The sequence below is a fragment of the Spermophilus citellus genome, assembly GCF_964194105.1.
Source record: "Spermophilus citellus genome assembly, chromosome: 6".
NCBI classification, from domain to species: domain Eukaryota; kingdom Metazoa; phylum Chordata; class Mammalia; order Rodentia; family Sciuridae; genus Spermophilus; species Spermophilus citellus.
The window spans coordinates 133,555,102-133,566,318 of record NC_138187.1 but is presented as its reverse complement, the minus strand read 5'-3'; the positions used below and the strand labels follow the sequence as shown (position 1 = coordinate 133,566,318).

The following is an 11,217-nucleotide window of genomic DNA, read 5'->3' as shown; positions in this document are numbered from 1 at the left end:
GGCTGGCAAATAGTCAATGCTTCATAAACAAGAGCTGTTACTGTGTTGTCCACTGAGAAAACCCTCAGAAGCTTCCTGCTATCCTCCAGCTTTGAGTTAGTTTCTTCAGCATGGTCCTTTACAAGCTAATTCTAACCTATTATCAGGATTCATCTTCTTCTATTTCTCTCTGGCATTTTGGGCCTCAATGAACTTCTAGGTTCTCCAAATGCGAATTTCTCTTTCATGTAGCTTTTGCATATTCTAAACCTTCTGCTGAATTGCCTACCCCACATTGCCCAGTTGTCTGATGAAAGATCCAAGCCCAGTTCTAGTTGGCCCCAAACAATCCTAAATTCAGATTCAGGTTCCATCAGCGGCTGGCCAGTTGTATTTCCTTTGGCAAATCCTTAATCTTCAACTCACAGGATTAGCATAAATTCTTAGCACAGTACCCAGTACATGGGATGTTAACTCAAAGATGATAATTCCCTTTTTTCTCTTCCCCGTTCTCTGAATCTTTCTCAACTCCTTCCTGTCTATACCTTGTATGTATCTCTGTGATAACTTTTTGTTTGTTGGTTGTTTGGAATATTGGGGATAGAACCCAGTGCTTTACCACTGAGCTACATCCTGAGCCCAGACTTCAGGGCTGGGTCTCAAATTTTAAATCCTCCTGCCTCAATCTCCAGAATCACTGGGATTACAGGAGTGTGCCACCACACCCAACTCTGCAATAGTATCAATCACACTGTATTGTAATGATTGTCACTTGTCTACCTTGGATTGTGAGTTCTTTGTGGAGGGTCTAACACCAGTTTTGGTCTTGTATCCTCAGGGCCCAGCACAGTGTTTACCATATGACAGGTCCTTAATAAATATGTGTATGTTGAGTGAAGGAGGCTCACTCCGTCTTGTGTGAAACAAGGACTGGTGAGTTTCCATGTAGAAAATTCTCTTAGCAGCCCAGTAATCCTAAGCAGGATTTTCCTTTCTGTCTAGGCATGATGCCTATCATCTCAGGGGCTTGGGAGGCTCAGGCTGGAGGATCCCAAGGTTAAGGCCAAGGTGGGCAACTTAGTGAGACCCTGTCTCAGAAATAAAAGGGACTGGGGATGTACAGTGGTAAAGTGCCCCTGCATTGAATTTCCAATACCAAAAATATATTTTTTCCCTTTCTGTATTTGAGGTGGCTTACCAAACACAATGTCATATACATACTAGCACATCAAGAAATTTTTGATGAAATACTACCAACAGAGTTGACTGAAGAATCTGAGGGTCCCACCAGCCATTCTCAGTGGCTCCATAGACAGAAACACACAGATCCATGAAGAAAAACAATGTCAGCCTCCCTTCTAAATGCAAGCATTATTTTCTCCCAATGACACTAACACAAATCTGAAGAGGCTTCCCCAGTTTTATCTTGGGAGAAGGGAGTGGATTGGGGTATGCTCTCATAGCAGAGAAGGATGCTTGGGACATATAGTACTGGGGGAGGCCAACTTTGTTCAGATACCAAGTCTGTTTGGGGCTGGTGATGTCAGGTTACTTTTTAAAGACAGCTTCCCTTCCAAATGGAAAGGCAATCCTTTGATTTGTGTGCCAAATAACCTGAAGAATAAATATGGTGAGAGAAAGGCTAAGCGAAGGAAGAGGGGAAGAATGGCCAAATCAAAGGACCATTGGGAGGGGTACCTGTGCTCCCAAAACGTCTCTCTAGCATGTGTTCTCCTTCCCCCACCTCAGAAGCCTCCAGGGAAGAGTTGAGCTCTGGCTCTGCAGAAATAGCTGCTGAGATGACCACGGAGTCTGGTGGCAGCTCACATTTCAGCACACAGTACAACTGCTCAAAGGCTCTTTGGAAGACCCAGGAGATTTTGTGCTGGGAAGACTTTTCTCCCAAGATCCGTAGGCATTTTGAAACAAGGACCCGAAACACAACAACCCCTCATATATCACACTGGGGCCTCAAGCCCATTTATTTTAAGAGCCAGAGGTTCCTGTGTAAGTAGCAATCTTAGATTATAGATAGCCATTTCTCTCTAGCCTGGGCAGGGGCCGAGAGAGACACACACAAAAACATATTTCACACTCCTTCTTGGTCTGAAGTTTTTAGGAAATCATTTCTTCCTTTCCCTGTCTCTAGAAGACTACCTTTGTAAATCAACTTGCAATCACATAAGCAGAATTTGCCCATGGTTTAAGCACTGAAGACTAAGCAAAACCCTCTGCATAGTCTGTTCCTTTCATCACAGACACAAAGAAGGTGAGAATGTGATGCTATCAAGGAACCAGCCCAGTCTTGGAACAAATGTATATGCCTCCTTGTTTTCAACCCTAAGAATGAGACTGCTCCAGGGGCCTCACCTAGGGAGATCTGAGGGCCTTGATGGGAATATCTCAGCCTTGGCCCTTTTCTATGGCTACAGGAATGTTGTTCCTGCAGGTACCATCTACATTGTAGTTCCAGTGCAAGATACCAAGGGCTGACATTCTCTGGAAAAAAAATTTAGGGCTTGTAGTGTTTGAGTACTGACTGGGTATAGTTGCAGACATGGGACCAGGGCAGCTGGGAAGGTGCTCAGTAGGTGAATCGCATCTTTTGTGAATAGCCCAATTTGTCCAAGTTGGGATGGCAGGCCAGCTGTATCATTGGGGGTGGCCCACAGAGCAGCAGCAGTACATCATCCCCTGGGGCAGGCAGGTGCTCCTGGATCATGTCAGCAGTCACAAAGCCCTTGCTGTAGGCCCAATCTGAAGCACAGAGGAAAAGAGAGAACTGACCCATGCTGGCATAGGAATGTGGTACCATGAGAACAGATCATAGGAGAGGGCCCTGAAGGGCTCCTAAGAAGGTCTCAGGTTGTAACAGCAGTTACAGCCATCCCTATCGCCCACTGGTAAACAGAAACCCAAAGGAAAGAGATCAGGAGACCACTGTGTCTCTGTACTCATACTTGGGACTTTGGCAGTGTCAGGGAAGGTTGGTTTCAGTAAATCTAAAACTTACAGAGGGGCAATGCCTGGATTTTGATAATGAGGGGATATCATTATCCACAGAAATGAGGAGGATACCTTTGGGGGGATGGTCCAGAGTGAACCAGAGTTTAAAGCGATTGGGGTACCGGGCCTGCAGCTCCTCTAAGTCTTCCCGCAGGATTATGTCCTTTTCCGTCTGAAATGCAAAGGGAAAGCAGAGTCTTGGAAACCTTCTCAGGCCTACATCAGACAAGATCTCTGACTAGGGGTTGTGGCGCATGCCTGTAATTCCAGCTACCTGGGAGCCTGAGGCAGAAGAATCTTGAGTTTGAGACTAATCTGGGCAACATACTGAGACCCTATCCCAAAAAAGAATAGAACAGAAAAAGAAAAAAGTTCACTGCTATTACAACTGTCCAACCAAGAGAGAAAAAGGCTGCTAAAGGCATGCTAAAGTTCTAGGGAATAAGCAACACTTGCAGCAGTTTTAAGGAGTTAGGATGAGGGGAACACCTTTATTTAGATATCATGAAGGAATAAAGGTGAAGTATTTAACCAAGAAGACCCAAGGGTCTTTGCTTAGCACTAGATGCCTTAAATGGGATTAGGGAAGAAATCTGAGTCAATGCTCAGTCCTATTTCCTCCTTATTGTAGTAGAGGGTCCTGTACCTGGCAGAAGGGGCCTTGGCTCAGAGACTAGAACAGGCACTAGGCCAGTTCTGCCCATTGGGTCCACTGCTCATGTCCATACCCACATAGCAACTCTGAAGTCTCAATATTGAGAAAAGCAAACTAACCTGGTTGGCAAAAAGCAGAAAGCACTGGGTTGGATCTTCAGGTACTTTCAGGATAGCCCGGATCAGCTGTAGCATTGGGGTGATACCTACATGAGATACACCATGGTGAGATGTGGTGGTCACATTCTGTTCTGTCCCGGGTCCTTAGCTGATTCACCCTTTCATCTTAATTCTACTCATTCACATTCCACTCCATTTTTCTTTAGTACCCTAATCCTCTGATCTCCTCCTTCATATCCCTGGCCATATCTGGACATCCTCAATATTTACATAAATTCATTAGATGGAAATCTTTGGAAGGAACCAACTTAAGACTCTTCCTCTAAAAGTTCCCTTGGAGGCTAGGGACACAAAAGTCATAGATGACTACATGTTCCTCCTGATTCAGTGATGAGAGTTCTGGAACACTGAATACATAGAGGTTAAGTATTTTGGAGTCAAGCAAAGCCAGATACTAATCCTACCTCTTGCCATTAAAAGTTGAATCTCATTTTCTCATCTATAAAAGGGAAATGCTAGTAGTATCTACTTCAGAGATACATATGTGTCTAATACATAGTAGTGAACTAGACCACAAAAATGGTCTAGTTCTATTTATCAGACTACACCATGTTGAATATATAGTAGTATCCAATCTATCTATCAGACTACACCATGTTGAATATATAGTAGTATCCAATCCTAATTTTCTTTCTTGACTATTCTGAGCTATTTCTTTCTACTTTCACCTAAAAATTATTAGATTCATTCAACTTGAGGAGAGCCCACCTGATTTATTGTTCTCATTTTATCAGTTAACTTTGTTGTTGTTGTTGTTTTTATTGTTTATGGTTTTGTTTTTGACTTACTGGGGAGGTTTGACATTGCTAGGGACCCCTGATTACCAGCTTGGCTATGATCATCCAATCTCCTGAGGCCATTTAGGAGTCTGAATGGCAACAGCCAACAAGGTGGGAGAGAATGGCCCCTCAAGTGACACAAACCTGTCCCTCCAGCGATCATTCCCAGTTTCTTCGCCTTTCGGGGTTCTGGTGGCGATTTCTTATTGGGCTGAATGTTAAAATTCCCTGAGAAGTCAAGTGAAGAGAGGAGGAGAAGAACAAAATCAAAATAGAAAACTAAGTAAACAAATGCCAAATTGAAAATATGCCCAATGGCCAGTTGAGCAGCTGCTATGAAATCTGATCCTGGAACTTGGGTGGGGGTTGTGTTGAGTAAGCCCTGACAATAATACACTTGAAGGACAATGGGGCCACAGCTATCTGTCTACCACTCAGTTCAGGATCACACAGTGAATATCAGCAACTTTTGGCAGAGGGTCGATCCTTGGTGACAGTGACAGGCACAGGGCCAGGTGTGAATATAGTTTTCCTAGAGACACAGAACACCTCCAGGGCATTGCTAATGCACCCAGCTGTTCCCATGGGGAGGGCTAAAAGCTGTATCCTTTGGCTCTCTCCAGAGCTCAGCCTGAAGGGTGAATCTTGGAGGGAGGGGAAGAGAGGCATGTTTGCTTTGGTAATCCCCCCAGCTGTCTGTTATGGCTGCTGAATTCAGTTGGATGGAGACCTACTTCCTGTGGCAAATGGGGCCAAGAAATAGGCCTTTCTGTGCATCAGAGTTGAGATTGGAAGGAAGGGCAGCTTTGACCCTTATACATGTACACACACTCGGGCATGCACAGTCATACTGTGCTAAGACTATGGAGCTAGAGCAGGGGATGGCAGGCTGGAGGAGAAGACAGGTCATTACCTTTCCCAGTGTAAGTGAGCAGTCCACTTGGCCCCCGGAATTCTACCACATCCCCAATCTTCAGACTGTCCAGGTACTGAGACATCTTCCCGCCCTCAGGAAATTTTGGGTGCACACCCTTCAGATAGACCTGATAAGACCAAGAGAAAAATACCGGATTTAGAATGTCATTGAAACAGGCTGGAACAGGCTCATACACATGCTAGCTTTTCCAAGTCCACATACTTTCCTCATATCCACAAAGGACATGCCTTCTCCTGACGTCAAACAAATCAGAGAAGTTTCTACAAATTCCAGAAAGAGTGGGGTAAGGCGCCTCTGGGGTTCCTTCCTACACCCTTACCTTGATGACAAGATCCACGTAGCCTTGGTCCTCATCACTGGTGACAGGAGTGTATGGCCTGATGACCAGGCTGCCATCAATTCGGGCAGACAGGTAGACATGTTTGCCTGGAGACCATGTGGAGAGCCATGTAAGAGCTTCTAGTGGATGTGCCACAACCCTGTTACTTTTTACCCAGAGAGGTTTGAGAGAACAGGCTGTCTTGCTTCCTGCTGAGGTCCCAAGGAGCTGCCAGGCAGGGAGGATTCAGCCCACACAGCCCTCAGCTGGACCTCTCTCCAGCCTCCCTGTTGGGGAAACTCTTAACAATTACTACCAGGAGCTTGGCAGGGGCAGGTAAGCTGAGGGTCTGGGTAACAGGAAAAGTTAGTGTTTGCTCAGAGGGAGTTATAAGCAAGTCCTCTGGGAAATAGGGAGAGCTGTTGAGTGGTAAAAATGGGTGGGGACGCAGAAGCCACACCCTAAAGGTACCTAGTGGCACCTCACAGACTGAAGGATCCAGAGCTAAGTGAAGGAAGGGCAATGTCGTGTGGAGGAAAAAGATAGAAGCAACGCGTCTCACCAGACCCCAGGAGAATCTCCCTCCTAGGATCCCAGGGAAAGCCCACTGCACACTTTCCTTACCCACAGGCAGCCCCAGAATGTGGTGGGCGGTGGGCAGGGCAAAGCGGAACCTCTTGGTGTTGTGGCTCACGGTCTGGAGGATGGATGACACAAGTATTTCACTAAGTGGGACTGGTTGCCACTCCCTTGGGCATCCCAACCACAGTGAATGCTATCTATCCCTTTTATACTAGTAGAGCTCAGGTCCCCTTTCTACCCTGGATCCTTCCTCCACAGCTTACCGTCTTGTCCAGCAGTCGCAGCAGGTACTTCTCATCGGGGTCCAGGAGAGTAACCTGGGGCCGGCGGGACCTTCGAACCAAGTAGGTGCCCACAGCCAGGCCGAGCAGAGTAAGCAGCCCCACCCCCAGCGAGGCCAGCAGGGCTGAGCTCTGTGGGTAGAGGAGGTAGTGTGACAGCCAGGCTGGGGAAGAGCCCAGGGCGTGGGTGGTGACGGGAATGTATGACCAATCGCCCCAGGGGTGATGATCCCGCACTCCAACTCGAAAGCATGCCAAGGCCAGAGGGTAGGGTCCCCAAGACGGGAGGGTAATACGGGGACCCCAGCATCCAGGGCGGGTCTGGAGCCCTGTAGGGCGGGGTCGGCCGTGGGAGTCCCTGGTCCTGAGCTGAGTGCCCAAAACTAGATGGGGCGGGGTTCCCAGGTGCAGGATACCGAGCGAGGGTCTCACCGGCTGGATCCCCATGGCCAAGCACAGCGTCCTCCACCACCCTGCAGGCAGACAGGTCCCACAATGCGCCGCGGGGCGGGCCCGGGGGAGGAGCTTGGCAGGAGGCGTGGTCCACAGGAGGCGGGGCCTGTAGGGGGCGGGGTTGGCCTGCTCTTTGGCCCGCCCCACTTTCCCTCCCTAGGCGACGCCGAGCATCTCTAGGCTTGTCCAAGATCTTTCAAGACTGCAGCTCCAGCGGCTCCATTCCAGCCTTCTGGTCTCTGCTGTTTGGATCCACTTATGCCAGAACAGAATGGCAGTTCTGTTTTAACACAGAACCACTCTAAGTTGGACAATTGGAACTCTTTGAATCTAAGAATCGTTCATGGAAAATGTAGCATTTGAGTCAGAGGAGGGAAAATTAATCATGTAGCTACCTTCGTTTTTTCCAGCAGGTTAAATTGAAGCAAGATAATTGGAAGGACTGTTCAGGAAGGAACAGCGGCATGGCAACTTCATTTCCTGGTCTCTCTGAGCAAAAGACTGGTTTTGTTCCCAGTGCCAAGTCATCCAGTATTACTCAAAAGTCTCCTTTGGGTCCTAATCTGTGTTCTCTCTTCTCAAAGACCTGGGCTTTGGAGTCAGACTGTACCGAACAAGAATTGCACCTCTAGCACATATTGACTCTGTGACCTAGAATAACTTGATCAACTCTGAGTTTCTCCATCTTGGATGGATATATATTATCACCTATTAGGTAGTATTTAGTTTATAGAGTTGTTGTGAGACTTTGATTCGAAATGTTAACATGCTTAGTGTAGTGCCTGTCATAGGGTAAATTATTCAACAGATGGAAGCTACTGGAGGCTCATTTAGGGTTTTGGGACTGAGTTCTGTTGGCAGCAGAAGCTTGGAACAGGAGTAGTAAGAAATAGACACTGGGAGTCGTTGGAACTACAGATTTGTCAAGATTAACATCCTTTCTCACATGCAAGTTTCTCAACTAGAATGAATGACATTTGCTCTTTGAAGTACAGTGAGGGGTGAGATTTCCATAAATATCATTGTCAACAGCCTAAATTAATGCCATCAAGGTGGTAGGGACATTGGAATCCTGTTTTCAGTTGTAGTTGGGGTACTCTGTTGAATGATCCTAAAGATGCTTTGTTTTCTTTATGAGCTAGCTGAAAATGTCACTCAGATCCGGGTACATCTCCATCTTTTTTTTTTCTCTTTTGGTGATAGTACTGGAGGTTTAACCTAGGGCTATCTACCAGTAAGCTACATCCACAGCTCGCTCTTTCTCTCTCTCTCTCTCTCTCTCTCTCTCTCTCTCTATATATATATATATATATATATATATATATATACATACATACATACACTGGGGATTGAACCCAGAGGCGCTTAACCATTGAGCCACACCCGCAGCCCTATTTTGTATTTTATTTAGAGATAGGGTCTCACTGAATTGCTTAGTGCCTCGCTGTTGCTGAGGCTGATTTTAAACGCACCATCCTCCTGTCTCAGACTCCAGAGCTGCTGGGATTACAGCATGCCCCACCATGCCCTGCCCTTTTATATATTTTTTGAGAGACAAAGTCTTGCTAAGTTGCTTAAGGCCTCACTAAGTTGCTGAGGCTGGCTTTGAACTTGTGATCCTCCTGCCTCAGCCTGCCCCCCCGCCCCAGCAACTGGACACAGCTCTCTTTTATTTTTATTTTGAGACAGATTCTCACCAAGTTGCCAAGTTGTCCTCAAATTTGCGATCCTTCTGCCTCAACCTCTCCAGTCTCTGGGATTATAGGCACACACCGTCATGCCTGGCTCCCTCTGAATTTTTGAAGCAGTCTGTACAGGAAGTTAGTGTGTGCCACACTGTGTGGGAAAGAAGGGTTGAAGAGGGAAAGAGAGGGATCTTTCCCTTTTCTATTTGGAGAGACTGAAGGGATTATGTTCTGGGACTTCTGACACCCCCACTGCTGGAGTATCTAAGAAGCCAACTACTGATCCTTGCCATTGTCCAGTTCTGGCTGGAGGGATTCCAGTCCTCTTCCCTTCACTGGATAAAGGATGTGGCAGGGGAGGGAGAGGTAGAAAATGAAAGGTGGGCATAACTACCATTCAAAGGGTCACATTTTAACTCGTATGAGTATGTTGCTGGGAATCAGGATATATAAGAAAAGGCTCTTACCCTGGAAACTTTAGCTATAGGGTCTTAGCAACCCTGAGTGAGATCCTTAGTCCTGAAAATGGGTGCTAAAGAAGTGCTGGAGAGGGTTGCTGCCCTGAGTCACAGAATGGACCAGATAATCTCACATGTCTTTCCAGTCTCAGATTCTGTGGTTTTATGATGTCAGCCCAGGAAATAAATTCCACTTCATCATAACTCATAATAATCTTTCATATACTCCTTGTTTGGAAGAACAAAGGGATTCGGGGTAACCCACTTGAATCAACTGTATGAAATATGATATGTCAAGAGCTTTGTAATGTTTTGAACAACCCATAAAAAAAGAAAAAAAAAGACGCAATCAACAACAACAACAAAATAAATAAAAAAATAAAAAATCCAATCTTTTAAGTTTAGGTTTTCTTCCTGGATAAGTAATAGAATGAAGAATAGAATATATAACGTACTGTGCAGGGGAAGTTAAAATTCTAAGATGTGCTTCATAATTCTCAAGGAGGGCATAAAATAAAGTGATCCTTTTGAAATACCATAGGATATCCAGGAAGAATCTTAAAGAAAGACCTGCTCATATAGGGGATATGGTATGGAAGAATCAGACCAGAAGATGCAATAATGATAAAAAAAAAGTTGACATTTATTCAGCATGTGCAAGAGCTAGGTAAATTGCTTTTTACATATTCTGACAATCATTTAATCTTGATAACAACCTGTGAAAGAGATATTATCATGACTATCCTCATATTATGGATGGAGAGATTAAAGTGTAGGATTATTAGTAGCTTGCTCGAAGTCAGCTAAGTGTCAAAGTCAAGTGGCATACCAGGCAGCCTGATATGGAAGGCTAACAACCCAACTGCCCCCTTTTAAATGTTCCTAGTAAGGAAGCTTAAGCATACACAAAGGTAGACCAAAGATAAAACCTCATTATCCATCGCCCACCTTCAAAAACTATTAACTCATGGTCAGGCTTGTTTCATTTGTGCCCCACCCATTTCCCTTCTCCAGTATTATTTTTAACCAAATATCATACTTCCTATAATTTTGTCCTTAAATGCTTAAACGCATTTAGATATAAGGACTTAAGATATCTTTAAGATATAAGGACTTAAAGGTAAACATAATGCCATTATTACCCATAAAAATAACTACAATAATTACTTCCTTTCCTCAAAAAAAGAAGTCGGTGTTTCAAGTTTAAGTTGACCCATTTAAAAAATTCTCCTTTTGTGAATTGTCTTACATTAAAAGAGACTTTTTTGGTGTACAGGTCTATGAATTACAGCATGTGTACAGATTTGTGCAACTACTACAGTAGAACATAGAATAGTTTCATCACCCAAGAATTTATTTGTGCAATCCCTTTGAGATAGAAATGTATTAGGAAGACAGGGTTAAGGATCCACCTCCTCCCCTCAAGGAGTTTACAAAGGAAGTAGACAGCTCATGACCAGTGACTCCATAGGCGCCTGAAGATATGTGCTGGAACCCTGAGCCAGTCTATGAGGAGAAGCAGTGTGTGATCTACACCCTGATAGGACAGAGGGGCGCAGGCACACCAGGTGCACTGGTGTGACTGGACTCAAAAATACACTTTTTTTTTTTTGTACCAGGGATTGAATTGGAGGCTATGATGGGGTTTAAAAACCCTGGGGTAATGCTAATGCATATTTAAGTCTGAAACCTATGTCATGTTGAATTTGTTTTTCTGTTTTTTATAATAAAGCATCTGAACTGTTAATAAAATCTCTGTAAAATCCTCAAAATTACTTAAAGCCACTGTTTGCAATTATTTATTATGTTGCAACAGAAAACTAATAAAGAGTTGGTTTAGTGTCGTTCTTCTTCAGAGGGATTTTTTTAATACTTTTTTTTTTTAGTTGTCAGTGGCCTTTATT

General features: G+C 44.8%; 1 protein-coding gene across 1 annotated transcript; it reads right to left on the bottom strand.

Annotated features, from left to right (window-relative positions):
* Positions 1-1,930: 1,930 nt before the first annotated feature.
* On the bottom strand, positions 1,931-7,268 carry CYB5R1 (cytochrome b5 reductase 1). Its single transcript, XM_081299693.1, has 9 exons — positions 7,150-7,268; positions 6,700-6,849; positions 6,479-6,551; positions 5,855-5,961; positions 5,512-5,641; positions 4,743-4,826; positions 3,760-3,845; positions 3,058-3,157; positions 1,931-2,736 (listed from the first exon to the last, which is right to left on the bottom strand). The coding sequence occupies exons 1-9, from the start codon at positions 7,162-7,164 to the stop codon at positions 2,564-2,566; spliced, it is 918 nt and encodes a 305-aa protein (XP_081155819.1). The 5' UTR covers positions 7,165-7,268; the 3' UTR covers positions 1,931-2,563.
* Between the last annotated feature and the right edge of the window lie 3,949 nt (positions 7,269-11,217).